Source organism: Chiloscyllium punctatum, chromosome 26, assembly GCF_047496795.1.
Source record: "Chiloscyllium punctatum isolate Juve2018m chromosome 26, sChiPun1.3, whole genome shotgun sequence".
In the NCBI taxonomy this organism is placed as follows: Eukaryota; Metazoa; Chordata; class Chondrichthyes; order Orectolobiformes; family Hemiscylliidae; genus Chiloscyllium; species Chiloscyllium punctatum.
In genome coordinates, this window is record NC_092764.1 from 30289796 (window position 1) to 30308152 (window position 18357).

The window sequence follows — 18357 nt, forward strand, 5'->3', positions numbered from 1 at the left end:
ATTTTGTGTATATGTCAATTGTAAAGATATCTCAATAATGCATCTTGTCTTGGCTGTAGTTTGGACATTTAGTTTATACTCTCCATGAATTTTACATAAAAGTTTTCAGATTTTTGCTTGTAGATTAAGTACTAGAATTCATGCAGTTTCAAAAGTATATATGTTAGTATTAAACCTGGAGGACCAAATTGTTGAGTTTAATTATTTTCTGTACAAAGTAGAGATGAAGCAGAAAATGTGATCAATGCTATAAAAATCTCGGTAAATTCAAGCACAAATATCAGAACAACTAAAGTAGCTTATTGTTCAAGCAAAACTTTCAATACATTCTGTCTCTAATTTCCTGTTAATTGTACATTTAGTTTTCAGCATTATTCTTTTCTGTGATGATACTATGGCTTTAAGAGATGTATTTTGTCCTGCTTTTGGTTTGAAGAGAGGTTTTAAGTCAGAAGCGCTGAACTGTCAGTTGAAAACTCATAAAATAAACAGGTTGTGAGGTCTTGTGTTTTTGTTTAGGGTTGTAACAATTGAAGCAGCCCAACAGAACCAGGATTTTTAGTTTTAGCTTTCAGCGGTTGCTGCTGGGATCTTGAAGAGTTGGAAGCTATTTTTTTCCCCTCTCTGTTACAGCTAAAAGCTGGGGGTTCTCTTCCTGCTGCTGTTGTTGCATGTAAGATAATCTATTTTCTGAATTTGTCTTTTGCCAAGAGTGTATTTAATGGGATGTTACTATATTGGAACAGTTAATTAGTAGTAGCTAATAATCTATCCTGGAGTCATAGAGATATACAGCACAGAAGTAGACTCTTCAGTCCAGCTTACCCCTCTCAACCAGATATCCTAAATAGATTTAGTCCCATTTGCCAGCATTTGGTCCATATCTCTCTAAACCCTTTCTATTCATATACCCATCCAGATGCCTTTTATATGCTGTAATTGTACCAGCCTCCACTACCACCTCTGCAGCTTATTCCATACATGCACTACCTTCTGCGTGAAAATGTTGCCTCTCAGGTCCCTTTTATATTTTCTCCTCTCACCCTAAACCTCTGCCCTCTAGTTTTGGACTTCTCCAACACAGAGAAAAGACCTTGTCTATTCACCCAATCTGTGCCCTTCATGATTTTATAAGCCTCAAAAAGGTCACCCCTCAGCCTCTGATGCTCCAGGGAAAATAGACCCAGTCTATTCAGCCTCTCCCAATATATCAAACCTTCCAACCCTGGTCACATCCATGTAAAACTTTTCTGAACCCTTTCAAGTTTCACAACATCTTTCCTACAGCAGGGACACCAGAATTGCACATATATTCCAAATGTGGCCTAAACAATGTCATGTAGAGCCACAACATGATCTCCAAGCTCCTATATTCTGTTAAGTTTTCCAATAGACTTAAGTTATACCAATTTCTTCTTTCTTTTTTTGTATTTTAACAATAGTTTTAAATCCAGTTGTTTGATCAATTGAATGGCATCTGGAGCAAAATGCTGAGCACTTGCTTTAAAAATAACAAAAATTTAGGGTCTAGGCTATTTCTTCATGTATTTTGAGGGGATCTGGTCAGGTCCATAATATTGCCTAATTGCCAAAAGGTGCTGATAGCATTTTTGATCATGACTAATTGATTCAAATAATGTACCTTGGCAAGTAATCCTAAATTGTCACAGGGATTTTTAAAAAATATATTTTCATTAAAAAATAGATTTTTAATATTTCAAATACAAAACAATACAAATAAAGAACACCAAGAAAAAGTAAAAAAAAACCAAACCACCATCATGTACAAATGTATGAAAAAAGCCCCAACTACTTAACTAAATAAATAATAACTAACAGCAAACTAATAAATAATAATAAACAATAATATAGCTAAGCCAAACAAAACCCTAACTCTTGAATATCACGAACATTAATCTTCACCTATTCATACGTTTGCAGCTCCCCCCTCTGGATATTGGATTTATAAAGCACAATTGTTACGGCTATATATTAGTGTGGAAGACAAATCTGTGTCCAGGTATTCCAGAAAGAGCCGCCATGTCTTAAAGAAATTCTCAGTTTTGTGGTGTACTGTACTCGTGAGAAAACCCAAGGGGATATGCTCCATAACAAACTTCCGCCAATCCGACAAGCCGGGGGATTTTCAGTCACCCAACCTCACAAGGTATTCTTTCTTGCGCAGAAAGTGAGGATGTTGAAAAGTTTTTTCTTATGCGCATTTACAGGGAACATACTGGGCAAGCCAAGAAGAAGAGAGATTGGGTCCTTCTCCACCCTTACACCCAAAATCCCCTCCACTGCACCTGCCACAGCGTTCCAGTATGTTTGAAGCCTACCACAGGACCAGAGACAATGGGTAAGAGTGCCCGTACCAACCTTACACTTGGGACATGTTGGAGATACCCCGGTTTAAATTTTGACAAACGATCCAGAGCCAAGTGGACCCTGTGGAGAATCTTCAACTGTAAAGCATGGGTCCTATTGCAAATTGATATCTTTCTTGTATTTTCCCAAATATCTTCCCATGCCTCTGAGGAGACCTCAATGCCTAGCTCTCTCTCCCACACCCTGCAAAGTTGATCAACCTCATCTGAGGGTCTGCCCCCTCAATTGATGATATAAAGTGCTGACAGAAAGTGTACTCTTAGCACTGACCACTCTCCTCTCAATGTCTGATTTGTGGGGATCAGTCAAAGGAGTAAAATACAAAGAAAAATAAAATAAAATAAAATCCCTAACTTGAAAAAAACAAAAGAGGTCCCTGTTAGATAGCTTCTATTTCTGTGCTAACAGCTCAAAGGACATTATTGTATCTCCCTCAAATAAAGCACCCATGCAAGACACACCCCGAGCTGCCCAATGTTTGAATCCTGAATCCATCGCCCTCAAGACCTAGCACCTTCATAATACCATAGGCATAGCCTCTGATTTTGCAAAATTAATCTTGTACCCCGAAAAGGTGCCAAACAAGCTGATGCATTGTATCAGGCGAGGCACCAAACTGCTGCATTTGACAAAAAATGAGAACATTGTCCGCATACAACGAAATCTTATGTAATTTTGACCCCACTTCTGGAGCCAATATATTAGGATCGCTACAAATGACCTCCACCCAACTGTTCAATCACCAACGTAAAAAGCAGTGGTGAAAGGGGACAGTAAAAATGTTGAAATTGCTTGATCTTACTCCATTGGTACCACAGTGAGAGGGTCACTGTAGAGAACCTTTATCCATTTTATAAAGTTTTTGCCCAAGCTAAACCGCTCCAGGGTATAAAAAAAGCTACGGCCACTCGACTCTGTCAAATGCCTTCGCTGCATCTAGAGAAATCACCAATCCCTATATTGACTGTTGTTGACACGCTTGAATTACATTAAGCAGTCTCCTTACATTATTGGAGGATCTGCTGCACTGTATGATGCCTGTCTGGTCCTCTTTAACATTAGAAGGTAACACAGTCTCCAGCCTTAACTCAGAAGTCTTAGAGAGAATTTTAAAGTCCACATTTAAGAGTGAAATCTGCCTGTAAGAAGCACAGCTCTCTAGGATCTTCTCTTTTTTTTAAGAATAAGTGAAATATTGGCCTCTCTTAGAGATGGCAGGAGACGATCATGACTGTACGAGTCATTGAACATGTTGAGCATTGGGCCTGACGGTGTGTTTATAAATTCCTTATAGAATTTACTGGGAAGTCTATCAGGACTGGGCGCCTTTCTACTCTGAAGCTGCTTCACAGTTTCCTGCACCTCTTGCTCTGATAAAGGGGCATTGAGAAAAGACTCCATCTTGGCCTGCCCCTCCTCACAACCCTCAGATTGGTATAATTTAGAGTAAAATCTCTGGAATGCCACATTAATCTTTTTGGAAACGCATATTAGGTTCCCAGACCCTTCCCTAATCAATGTAATGGCTTGAGGAGCACTCCTTTTCCTGGCGAGATATGTTAGGTACTTGTCTGGCTTGTCACCATGCTCATATAACCTTTGTTTTGCAGAAGTAATCTCCTTCTTTGCTGTCTGCGTGAGCATGGAATTCAATGCAGACCACAGCGCCGTAATCCTCTGTAGCTTGGCCAATGAGGGCCTGTCAAAGTAAGCTTTCTTGACTGCCTTAAACTGTGCTTTGAGGACCCGTTGCTACTTGTCCTTTTGCCACTTCCTACTGGCAGAGTAGGAAATAACTAACCCCTGCCCTAAGCTTTGGCAGTTTCCCAAAGGATGGACAGGCTACTAACTGAGCCTGAGTTAATGTCTGGAAACGCCCTAAATTCCTGAGAAAAGTACTCCACAAACTTTTATTATCCTTAAGAATTAAGGGATTCATTTGCCAGTGCCTCGGGCCAACTATAGCGTCCTTAATCTTAACCAACAGGTACACTGGAGCATGATCAGAGATGGTACAAGATGCCACCAAGTCCAGGGTTGCCATGGGGGTCAGAAAAAATCAGTCCTAGTGTGACAACTGTATGGATTGGAAAAAACGTAAAATCCTTGCCTAAAGGGTGGACACTCCTCTAGATGTCCACCAACCCTAAGTCCACACCGATGTACTAATTGTTTAATTTGTGCAGACGGTATTGGGCAACCTGTCTAACGTGGAATCCATAAGACAATTAAAACTCCCCCTATAATGATATGCTGGGACTCGAGAATGATCAATTTAGAGAATGCATCTACCAGAAATTTTAAGGGATGGGCCAGAGGACAATAGACATTTAAAACTCTATTTTTCCCCTGTTTATCAGGGCTTTGAGGATTATAAACCTCCCGTGTGTGTCTTTAACACACTCCAGTAACTTAGATGGGAGATTCCTCCTAACCAATATAGCCACTCCCATACTTCTGGTATTAAAAGATGTAAACCTGATCCATGCCATTCTGCTGTAGTTTCAAATGCTCCTATTATCCAAGTATGTCTCCTATAATAAAGCAATTTCCACATTTTCCTTTCTAAGACTCGAAAGTGCCTTCTTCCTCTTAATTGGTGAGTGACTGCCCTTGATGTTCCAGGTAAAGAATCATTAGCCATAACCTTCTGCAGTAACATTTAGATTCCAGAGAGGAGGAAGTTGAATTACAAACCACCGAGCCTTAGTGTCATAAGATCCATCGAACATAAAAACTACATAAACTAAGCCCACTACAGTTAACAAACTTACAAAACTATCAAAGGTTATGTACAAAAAAACAAACCAACATATATGATGCCAGTGGTACTGAATAAGGGAGCACACCCCCTGCCCAAAGGGGGTATCTACACATCCCAAAACCCAACTTACTGCCACTGCCTATGATGCAGCCAGGGCATTTAAATGCCTGAACCGGGCAAAAACTGTCAGTAAGTAAGCATCTAACCATCACAACCATTTTCCCTCCTCCTAGCTAGAGCTGCTCCACAAACACAAGCAGCAAAGAAAAAAAAAGTACACCATGAAATAACAATGTGAACAAAGAAATTTTGGAAAGAAAAATGGTAAGTACCCCACCCATCCTTTGGTATAACATAACTTAGAAAGTGAAAGTACACATCCCAACCACCCCTGAACATAGTTTAGACCAGATTATCAATAATAAAAAAAGGAAAAGAAAGCCCTGACCGGACCGGACTCTTTTTTTAAAATGAAAAACAGAAATATACCCAAACAACACTACTACTTGTAAATACTGAATTGTTCAGATGAAGTTAATTTGTCCACAAAGTCTCTTGCCTTCTCCGATGTGTCAAAGAGATGTACAGATGCATCTAAGGTGAATCGTAGCACCGCCGGATACCTCAGATGAATCCTGAGCTCCCTCAGTCTTCTCTTGACGCTGTCATAGAATTTTCTTTTGTGGATCACCACTGTGGGGAAGTCCTGGAAGAACACGATCTTAGAGCCCTCGTAAACTAGGGCCTTCAAATCCTTCCCCTGGATTCTGGAAGCTTCCACAATTCTCTCCTTATCTCTACACTGATGAAACCACACCAAGATAGGACAAGGATGGTCCAGTCCTGCCCTCTGCGCCGTGATTGGGTGAGCCCTCTCGATCTTCAAGCTTCGCATTCCAGCCTCAAAAGTTAAGGAATTTCAGCAACCAGTCCTCAATAAATTCCATCGGCGCTCATCCTCCTTACCCTCCAGCAGACCAGTGATCTGAATATTTTTTCTTCTGCCCCTGTTCTTGAGGTCATCAACCTGGTTAAACAAATTACAGATCTGCATCTCCAGGGCCTGGATCCTATCCTTGGAGGAATCGGTGTCAGCTTGCACAACTGTGACTCTGTGTTCTACCTCATCCGTCCTTTTCTCCAGGTCTCCCAGCTGCTGTTCATGCTCTGCAGCATGATAGAGATTGGGACCAGCTTCTCCTCTACCTGCTTGCCCAACATCTCGCGAGATTTTGCAAGCTCCTTCACCAGGGCCTTGTAAGAAATTGAGTCTGAGGATTCTGCAGCTTGGGCCACAGGCCTGGCCTTGGATGTACCTCCTCTTTTCTTCGGCATTCCTGGATGGCTAAAATCAAGTTAAGTTGCACTCTGACCATTTGCTGGGACTCCACAATCGTTCCAGAGCCTCAAGTGGTCACAGTGGTCCGGGTAGGGCGGCTAGGACTTTGTCCCACTTGCAGTGCAGTGTGGAGCTCTGCAACGCGATCTTCCTAGATCGCCGCCATCTTGGATCCCCCATCACGGGATTTATTAAAAAGATTTTTAAAAATTATTTTCAATTACTCTCCTTAAAAGTCAACTATGATATAATATTCAAAGATTTCTGGAATCCTGCTTACAAGCATATATGTTCTCAGCATGTGTGGATGGTAAATTTGGAAGGATGGAGTTTGGTGGACTTGTGCAGAATTAAAATAGGGACATTGAGTCAGAGAGATGTACAGCATGGAAACAGAGCCTTTAATCCAACTCGTCCATGCCGACCAGATATCCTAAATTAATCTAGTCCCATTTGCCAGAACTTTGCCCATAAACCTGCTAAACCCTTTCTTGTCATATATCCTTCCAGATGCCTTTTAACTGTTGTAATTGTACTAGCCTCCACCACTTCTTCTGGCAGCTCATTTCATACCTGTACCTTTTTTTGCATGAAAAAGTTGCCCCTTAGGTCCTTTTAAATCTTTCCCCTCTTACTCTATACCAATGCCCTCTAGTTCTGGACTCCTCCACTCCAGGAAAAGACCTTGTCTATTTACCCTACCCATGCCCCTTATGATTTTACAAACCTCTATAAAGTTATCCTTCAGCCTCCGATGCTCCAGGGAAAACAGCCCCAGCCTATTCAGCCTGACTCTATAGCTCAAGCCCTCCAACCCTGGCAACATCCTACCTATAGGAGGGAGACCAGAATTGCATGCTATATTCCAAAAGTGGCCTAACAATGTCTTGTACAACCACAACATGACCTCTCAACCCCTATATTTGATGTTCTGACCAATAAAAGAAAGCATACCAAATGTCTTCTTCACTATCCTATCTATCTGCGACTCCACTTTCAAGGAACTATGAACCTACACTCCAAGGTCTCTTTGTTCATCAATACTCCCTAGGACCTTATTATTAAGTGTGTAAGTCCTGCCCTGATTAGCCTTTCCAAAATGCAGCATCTCACATTTATTTAAATTAAACTCCATCTGCCACTCCTTTGCCATTGACCCATCTGGTTAAGATCCCATTGTAATCTGAGGTAACCTTCGCTGTACACTACTCCTCCAATTTTGGTGTCATCTGTAAACTTAGTAACTATACCTCCTATGTTCGCATCCAAATCGTTCATATAAATCACAAGAAATAGTGGACCCAGCATTGATCTTTTTGGCACACCACTGGTCACAGGCCTCCAGTCTGAAAAGCAACCCTCCACCACCACCTTCTGTCTTCTACCTTCAAGCCAGTTTTGTATCCAGATAGCTAGTTGTCCCCGTATTCCATATGATCTAACCTTGTTAACCAGTCTACCATGAGGAACCTTGTCAAATGCTTTATTGAAGTCCATATAGGTCTGCCCTCATCAATCCTCTTTGTTATTTCTTCCAAGTTCGATCAAGTTAGTGAGACATGATTTCCCACACACAAAGCCATGTTGACTGTCGCTAATCAGTCTTTGCCTTTGCAAACACATATAAATCCTGTTCCTCAGGATTTCCTCCTACAGCTTGCCCACCTCTATAGCCAAGGTCTGTAGTTCCCTGGCTTTTCCTTACTAGCTTTCTTAAATAGTGGCATCACGTTGGCCAATCTCCAGTCTTGGGGCACTTCATCTGTGACTATCAATAATCCAAATATTTCAGCAAGGGTCCCAACAATCATTTCCCTAGCTTCCCACAAAGTTCTAGGGTACACCTGATCAGGTCCTGGGGATTTATTGACCTTTATGCGTTTTAAGATATCCAGCACCACCTCCTCTGTAATATGGATAGTTTTCAAGATGTTGCCATTTATTTCCCCACATTCTGTATCTTCCATGTCCTTCTCCACAGTAAATACTCTTGCAAAATACTGGTTGAGTATCTTCCCCCATCTCCTGCGTTTCCACACACAGGCTGCCTTGCTGATCTTTGAGGGGTCCTATTCCCTCCCTTGTTACTCTTTTGTCCTTAATGTATTTATGGAATCTCTTTGGATTCTCCTTAACCCTATTTGCCAAAACTATCACATATCCCCTTTTGCTATCCTGATTTCCCCCTTAAGTATACTCCTACTGCCTTTATACTTTTCTAAGGATTCGTACGATCTCTGCTGTCTATATCTGACATATGCTTCCTTCTTTTTCTTATACTGATTTTCTCTAGGCATCCACGATTTCATACACCTACCATCCTTGCCTTTCACCCTGACAGGAACATACTGTCTCTGAGTTCTTGTTACGTCATTTTTGAAGGCTTCCCATTTTCCAGTCATCCTTTACCTGCAAATATCTGCCCCCAAACAACGTTTGCAAGTTCTTGCCTCATCTTGTATAATTTGAAATTTATTACTTGCATTCATTCTCTGCTTCCAATGTTGACATTGAATAGTCATCACAGATTTTGATTATTGTTCTCTCTGACCTCTTAACGTTTTTTAAACAAATAATGTTCTATAAATGCAAGATTTACCTTGGATGTAGTTTTTTTAAATGAATCAAAGCATGCTGTGATAGAAACTATAGCTGTTTTATGTTACATACTCTCTTCACAGGCTATGGAAGAAGACCAAAATCAGGATGGGAAAATGGATCGTCTGAATTTCCGCCTTGAGCTACCACTCCAAACATCTGAGCAAGTGTACAGCGTACAATTTATTCTGACATTTTCATATCAGCTTTTTGTAAGTATTTCATGTAGTCTTTCATTCTTCCCATTGGAGTGCATTTAAAGAGGATGCTTCTAATTTTCAAGAAACCTAATCATTGATAATATACTTTTATATTTGTATATATGAACATGCTTTCTTTTTTAAGAATCCTGTTACATTTCTGAATGCATAACTCTTTCAATGAGATAATGTTGCATTTACAATTGTTGACTACATCTGCTTTCAATTTAGAAACAATTATTTTTTGATTCTATATTGTTGGATTAATTTAGATCATAAGGCAACTTGGGATGAAAAGGATCTTTCACCCATCGGACTTAATTTTTGCAGTATACCAACTCACTTGACAACTTAGTGTCAGAGAGTCATACAGCATGGAGACAGACCCTTCGGTCCAAAGAGTCCATGTTGAACATAATCTCAAACTAAACTAGTCCCACCTGCCTGTTCCTGGCCCTTCAAATTTTTCCTATTCATGTATCTATTCAAATGTCTTTTAAATGTTGTAATTGTACCCACATCCGCTACTTCCTCAGGAAGTTCATTCCACACATAAATCACTGTCTGTGTAAAAAATTTGCCTCTCATGTCTTTTTCAAATCTTAAAAATGTGCCCCCAGTCTTGAAATCCCCCATCCTAGGGGAAAAAATGTTATTAACCCAATCTATACCACTTACTATTTTATAAACTTCCATCATGTCGCCTCTCAACTTCCTACGCTTCAGTTAAAAAAGTCCCAACCTATCCAGCCTTTCTTATAACTCAAACCTTCCAGACCTGGCAACATCTTCTGGACCCTTTCCAGCGTGATAATATGTTTCTTGTAACTGGGCAACCAGAGCTGGACACAGTATTCCAGAAGTATTCCACAATATTCCACCAATGTCCTGTACAACCTCAACATGACTTCGCAACTCCTGTACTCAAAAGGATTGAGCAGTGAAGGAAAGCATGCCCAAACACCTTTTTAATCACCCTGTCTACATGTGATGCAAGCTTCAAAGAATTATGTATCTGCACCCCTAGGATCTGCACCTCTAGGTCCCTCTGTTCTACAACACTAGCCAAAGCCCTACCATTAATTGTATAAGCCCTACTTTTGTCTGTTATACCAAAGTACACAACCTTGCATTTATCCAGATTGAACTTCATATGCCATTTATCAGCCCATTAACTCATTTGATCAAGATCCCCTTGTAATCTTAGAATACCTTGTTCCCTGTCTACTATATCACCAAGTTTGGTGTCATCCGCAAACCTACTAATCATGCCTTCTATATTCTCATCCAAATCATTTATATAAATGACAAACAAAAGAGGACCCAGAACTGATCCTTGTGGAACTCTACTGGTCACAGGCATCCAGTCCAAAAAGCAACCTCCACTGTCACTCTCTGTCTCTTGCCACTAAGCCAATTATGTATCCAATTGGCAAGCTCACTCTGAATCTGATGTGACCTAACTTTACTAATTAGTGGACCATGTGGAACTAAAATTCAAATAAACACTGTCTACTGTACTGCCATCATCAATCTTTTTGGTAACTTCCTCAATCAAGTTTGTGAGACACAGTTTTCCTTGCACAAAACCATGCCGACTATCCCTAATCAACGTTTGCCTCTCTAAATGACCATAAGTCCTATTTTTAAAAATCTCCTACAACAATTTACCCACCACCAAATTCAGACTCACAGGTCTATAGTTCCCTGGTTTCTCCTTATGACCTTTCTTAAACAAAAGTTCAACATCAGACATCCTCCAGTCATCAGGCATCTCCTCTCTAGTTATAGATGATACAAATATTTCTGCAAGGGGTCTCACAATTTCCTCCCTTACTTTCCACAATGTTCTGGGATACGATAGATCAGATCCCAGATATTTATCCACCTTTTATCTTCATTAAGAATTCTTGAACTTAGTCTTCTGTAACATGAATGATTTTTAAAACCTCAAAGTTTATTTCTTTACATTCTGTAGACTCCATTTCTTTCTCCACTGTAAAAACTGATGTGAAATATTCATTTAGTATGTCTCCCATTTCCTGGGGTTCAACACAAGGACGACCCCCTTGATGTTTAAGAGCCCCTATCCTCTCTCTAGTTACCTTCTTGCTTTCAAAGTATTTGCAGAATCTTTTTGAATTACCCTTAACCTTATCTGCCAATAATACGTCTTTACTGAAAATTTGTTCTAACTACTGGTCATTCGGTACAAAGAAATGCTTTGTGACAGTTGCATTAATTTCTTCCTTCTTTTGATGCTGGTTTAATCTCTTAGACAAGTACCTTACAGGCTTCTCTTTCCCAATTCATCATTTTGCAAGAAGACCAGATCCACTAGCAGCAACTCCCATTTTAAAAGGTTTAATAAAGCTAGGAGAGTCTAACATCAATTTATTCATTCGTATTACCTTCAGCTTCTCCAAAGCTGTTTGGCAGTCTTTTTTGGCCATTTTACCTTTGTCTATTTTAGCAATAAATCCGTAAAAGGTGCCACTACAAAGTTATACCTGAATGATTTTTTTTTAAAAACACACAATCCCATAAATGTTTTTCCATTTAGTTTTAGGAACAGACAATTCTGTGAAATCCTTCACTTTTGCTGGTCTTGTTGACATGTTCCCTTGCTCTACAATGTGTCCTAGTTAGATTACCCTTGCTTTGTGAACTCAGGTTTGGCAATATTTATTAGTAAGCTAGCCATTTGTAGCTACTTAAATACATCTTCTACTTGCTTTACAAGTTGTTCTCAAATGTTACTGTATATTACGATGTAATTTACATAAGTTGCCCAGTCAGGCACTTTAGCTACAGCTTCACCCATAAGTCTTTGGAATGTAACTGGGGAATTTTTAAACCTGAATAACATGACTTGACTTTGGTGTAACAAAAGCTGAATTCTCTTTCTGATTCTAAAATCATTCTTAGAAAGGGATGAGAGACAAACAACCTACCGATACAATCTTCTTCCCAAGCAATTAGGACCTCAGTTTGTTTTTGTTGTTGCACTTATTTTCTGTAGTCAATGCAGGATATAGTTGACTGATTCAATTTTTAGAAACTAACATCAGTGAATTCCAGAGGTTTAACCTGTTTTGAATTTTATTTTATACCTGTGATTTGTTTATTGAGATTTAAATGATAATGCATTCTTGGTATTGATTCCACTGCATTGAATAATTCTTTGCTAATATTATGGTTGTACTGAAGTTCCGAAAAGTATACAAGGAGGTTACAAAATATATTGATAGATTAAGTGAGATAGGTAAAGTTAGGAAAGGTGTGGCAAATAAAGTATAATATGGGAAATTGACTATTTTGACAGGAAATGTTTTAAATAGCTTATTATCTAAAAGGTGATAGATTGCAGAGCTCTAAGATGAAGGACGTGAGTGTCTTTCTGCGTGAATTACATAAAGTTGGTATGCTGACACAGCAAGTAACAAGAGTTGGTAAAGTGTGTCACTGAAAAAAGCGCCAGGATAATAAAGTGTCCTGCCTGAAATATTGACTGTCCTGCTCCTCGGATGCTGCCTTACCTGCTATGCTTTTTCCAGGGTCATACTTCATTGACTCTGACTCTCTAGCATCTGCAGTCCTCACTATCTCCTAATAACAAAGTTAAAAATCACACAACACCAGGTTATAGTCCAACAGGTTTAATTGGAAGCACACTATCTTTCGGAGCGACGCTCCTTCATCAGGTGATTGTCCTGATGAAGGAGCATCGCTCCAAAAGCTAGTGTGCTTCCAATTAAACCTGTTGGACTATAACCTGATGTTGTGTGATTTTTAACTTTGTACACCCCAGTCCAACACCGGCATCTCCAAATCCTAACAACAAGTAATTATGAAAGTTAATAGAATGCTTTCATTTATTGCAAGGAGAATTGAATATAAAAGTAGGGAAGTTATCCTTCAACAATGGTGAGATTGCATGTGGGGTACTGTGCACATATTTAAGAAAGGACATAAATCTGTTGGAAGCAGTGCAGAGGTTTCCTAAATGAATACATAGAATATTAGGTTGCTTGAGAGGAAAGCTTGGACATGCTAGGCTTGTATCTGCTGGTGATTTGATCGAAATATAAAGTTTTGGAGGTCCTGTGGAGAGGACATTTCTCATAATGGGATTATCCAGAACTAGGGGCCATTGATTCAAAATCTGGGCTGCCCATTTAAAACAAATAAGGCAAAGTTTTTTTTTGTTGGTCTCAAATCTTTGGAATGCCCTTCCTTGAAGAGTTGATGGAAGCATAGAACTTGAATAGTTTTATAGCAGAGGTAGATAGATCCTTATTAAGCAAGGGATTGAAACGTTATCGAGTTAGGCAGGATTGTGGATTTGAGGTTACAATCAGATCAGCCATGATCTTGAGTGCTGAATCAGTCATGTTCTTATTGAATGGCAGATCAGATCAGTCCTGATCTTATTGAATGGCAGAGGTTGCTTGAGGGACTGAATAACCTTCCCTTGCTCCTGATTTATATTTTTCAATGTGTATCTCTACAGACTTATTCTTATTTCCTAAGTAACCTTATTAGATCTTCCTGTTGGCCTTGCTTTATGTACATGAATAGTGTCAGACTGTCCCAGTCTTTCAATATTGGCTAGCCAGATTGTAGAGAGTTGCTTTGTGAACTATCTATCTCTTCTTCTCCCTCACTCTTACTGTCTCTGCCATTTTGCATTACTCTTAACACCTGACATAAGTCCTTTCCTTGCCTTCCTCTCTACAATACTGCTTTAACACATTCATGTGACATAGCATAGAAACATTGACAACAGGAGAAGTTAGTCATTCTGCCCAATGAGCCCTCATTCTGCATGATCAAGTCTAAATCTCTGTCTCAGTATCATATTGCTGTTCTCTTTTCATATCCCTTGATACCTTAGAAATCTATCTATTTCTTTAGATATATTCGCTGACTTCACCTCCAGGGCCTTCTGTGGTAGAAAATTCCACAGATTCACCACTCTCAAATGAAGAAATCTCTCTCATCTCAGCTTATGACTTATTATATAGCTTGAGAACATGATCCCTTGTTCTGGACCTCCTGTATCTCATCTGTCTAACCATGTCAGAAGTTTATACTTTACAATAATATCATTTTCTCCTGGTTGCTCTCAGTTCTGATGAAGAATCACAGGACTCAAAACATTAACTCTGCTTTCTTCCCACAGATACTGCCAGAACAGTTGAATTTCACAAGCAATTTTTATTTTTGTTTAAGATACAAGACCTTTTATGTTTGTTCTGTTATTGAGTATTATCTACACTTACTTGGCTCCTTGGTACAATGTGACATTCGCACATTTATTCTGTCTCTTCCTTTTGTTTTCTGGTAACAATCAACCCTATCACTAACTGGCAATCCTATTTTCTCATTTACCTTTTGAGTTCATGACTTTTCATGCTACTGAAACCTCCCTCCCAACTATTTACCATAGGTAGAAAACAGAGGCAAAAAGATCACAATGTCTGTGGATCAGTGTCCAAACCAAAAAGCGTGGAGGAGTGAGGTCACTTTCTCATAGTCCTTTTTTATAGCTCTTGGTGGTGATATCACATTGCTGTTAACTGCTGCAATCCTCAAGTTGGTAGCCAGTCAGTTGGGTCAAGGCCTTGGCTTCAGTTAGCAGTTGTTTCTTTTTGAGAAGTCTTTAATGTTAATATTACTCCCCCTTATGCAGAGAGAGAGAGAGAGAGAGAGAGAGGAGAGAAGAGAGAGCTTTTGCTTGCTCACCGGCTTGAGGGTCTGAGTCCCAACTTCCTTCTCTTTCTCTCTCTCTCTTCGCCCCCCCCCCCCCGCCCCCAACACAGACACACTGCCCTCTCAGTTCAGTGACAAACTGCCATTTACAAATAATCCACAAATGTGCTGAGCAGTTTTTTTAAATGATACCTGGTGCTAGCATATTGCATAAAAATATCAAAATCTTGCTTCCAGCAGACATACATACATACACACACACACACACACACACACACACACACACACACACACACACACACACTTTTATCCCTGTAACCCTGTATTTCCATTGGCTAATTCATCTAGTCTGGAATGTGGGAGTAAAAATAGAGCAACCAGCAGAACCTCACATGGACATGAGGAGAATGTGCAAATTCTACACAGACAGTTGCCTGAGGGTGGAATTGAACCCAGATTCCTGGTGTTGCGAGGCAGTAGTCCTAACCACTAAGCCACTGTGCACCCAAATTTCACCATGTAGTAAAAACAAAGCCTAATACTCCAGACTTCCACTTCCTGGTTTATATTTCCAAATGAACTATATGTAGTCCTTAAATAGTCCAATCTTGGATGACCACGGGTGTAAAGGTTAACCTGAAGCAGAAAAAGAAGGCTTATGATTAATGTCTGGTAGAGAAATAAGCTAAATATAAACAAAAAGGGAACTGTAATGGGAGTATGTGGGGTGATGTAAATATGAATGGGAAAGTAAAAGTAAACCTGTTTATTTTTGAAAAAGTGAAAAATTACTCAAAGATAGGCTAACTAAAATTTAAAAGGATTTTGTTTTGAAGGCTAAGTGCATTGCTGAGGTACTTAAATAAAAGTATTGCATCTGTCATCACTGTACTCTCACAGTAAAGGAGGTGTTTTTTTTTAAAAGTGTCAACGGGATGCATCCATGGCTTCAGAGAAAAGGATGGAAATTGCAAAGGCTCTGGTTACAATTCTACCTCGTCTTTGTATTTAGTAATGTTGCCACATAATTTGAGGCTTGTAAATATTTCAGCCCTGTTCAGAAAAGGCAAGATGGACTGCTGACAAATACTGACAAGATTGTTGACATGCAGAGATGTAGAGGCATTAATCCAGAACCAAATCCATGACACTTGGAGAAAATATGGGTTAATAAATGACAGACAGTAAATTTGTTCTCACTGAATTTTATTTGATTACCTAGGTTGGGTTCTCTGAATATTGGCGAGAGTGCCTAAGTGTAGTGTGGTTGTTTTATAAAAAGTAGATTTGGAACATGTGTTGAAGAAGTACCATATTAGATTAGATTAGATTAGATTACTTACAGTGTGGAAACAGGCCCTTCGACCCAACAAGTCCATACCGCCCCGCCGAAGCGCAACCCACCCATACCCCTACATTTACCCCATACCTAACACTACGGGCAATTTAGCAAGGCCAATTCACCTGACCTGCACATCTTTGGACTGTGGGAGGAAACCGGAGCACCCGGAGGAAACCCACGCAGACACGGGGAGAACGTGCAAACTCCACACAGTCAGTCGCCTGAGTCGGGAATTGAACCCAGGTCTCTGGCGCTGTGAGGCAGCAGTGCTAACCACTGTGCCACCGTGCCGTCCATACTTGTTAGCAAGATTGATGACCATGGTATGTCCCAACCCTCGAACTCAGCACCACCTTCCTAACCTGCAATCTTCTTCCTGACCTCTCCGCCCCCACCCCTACTCCGGCCTATCACCCTCACCTTAACCTCCTTCCACCTATCGCATTTCCAACGCCCCTCCCCCAAGTCCCTCCTCCCTTTCTTTTATCTTAGCCTGCTGAGCACACTTCCCTCATTCCTGAAGAAGGGCTCATGCCTGAAACATCGATTCTCCTGCTCCTTGGATGCTGCCTGACCTGCTGCGCTTTTCCAGCAACACATTTTCAGCTCTGATCTCCAGCATCTGCAGTCCTCACTTTCTCCTCCATGGGATTTAAGGAATACATGGACACAAAATGTATCAGTTTTAACAACTGTCTCCATTTCTACCAACCAAGTAATTGTAAAGCTAAACATTTTTCAGGTAGAAATTCTGCTCAACACAAGATGTTGGTAAAGAAGGTCTAACACTGGTGAAATTACCTTAACTTAAAAAAAGGCACACCCTTAACAGATGCAAAGCACAACTGGTCCACATCACAATCAGAAATGTGTTTACTTAATGGGATATGAAAGTGCTAAAGTTGCTCTATTATTTGGGTGGTGGACAGTTGTTATGCATTGCCTGCCTTTTGAAGGACCTGCCTAATTTTCAGTTAATCAATATTCTGTTGAGTATAATGTTAGAAGTGTTTAACAATAGCTGGTAAACTGCTCTGTCAAGCAGTGAGGCTTAAAATTATACGTTATTTTATTATCTGTAGAAGAAGAGATATATCAAGCCGATTATACATGTTTAAATGCTTATCCACCATGAGTAAAATAACAAACCATTGGCAGGATTTTTAGTGCTGGAGAAGGTGGAACCAGACAAAAGTGAGGTACAAATGCAGGTCCTTGAACGGCATGTTAGTTCTCCAGTGCAACCCTGTCTTCCCATCAATATGAAAGGGGCTTCAGAATATTTATGCTGGCAAGCACTTGATCACTTGAAGGACGATAGCATTCAAGGCTATGGGCAAAGGTGCTGGAAAATGGGGCTAGAGTAGATAGGTGCTGATGGCTGGCCTGGACATGATGTACCAAAGGCCTCTTTCTGTACTGTAAAACTCTATGGTTGTATGAACTTGTCTAATATAAGTTGAGGCCAAAATAGCCTCTTTAAGAAACTACCTCAAGTATTCTATGAACTCATCCAGGCCAAACTGCCAAACTGATTTTTCTAGTTTACATTGAGATTAAAGTCATCCATGATTATTGCCAGCCCTTTGTCACAAGCACCTAATGTTTCCTTCTTGTAAACTTTGTCCCACTTTGTAGTAGCAGTCCCTGAGTGACTTATTTTCCCTGCTATTCTTAATTTCTATTCAAACCGATTGCATATCCTGATCGCCTGAGCCAGGATCATCTCTATTGCATAAATACCATCCTGAATTAAGTGCTAACCCTCCACATTTATCTAACTTACTATTTTACTTCAATGTTTTATGTCCCTCAGTATTTAGGACCCAATCCTGAAACCAGATTTCTGCAATGGCTATAACATTATACTTATTTATTTCAACATGCACCATCAATTTGTTTACTTTGTTATACATGTTATACACAGAGCCATTAGATTAGATTACTTACATTAGGTTACTTACAGTGTGGAAACAGGCCCTTCGGCCCAACAAGTCCACACCAACCTTCC

The 18357-nt window shown here is 40.0% G+C and overlaps 1 protein-coding gene across 1 annotated transcript in view; it reads left to right on the forward strand.

The window, feature by feature from the left end:
• Positions 1 to 18357, forward strand: part of tmem231 (transmembrane protein 231) — a 53087-nt gene that overhangs the window by 25688 nt on the left and 9042 nt on the right. Inside the window, exon 3 of the mRNA XM_072596015.1 lies at positions 9173 to 9301. Coding sequence (XP_072452116.1) covers positions 9173 to 9301 — 129 coding nt within the window. The remainder of the gene's footprint in view (positions 1 to 9172; positions 9302 to 18357) is intronic.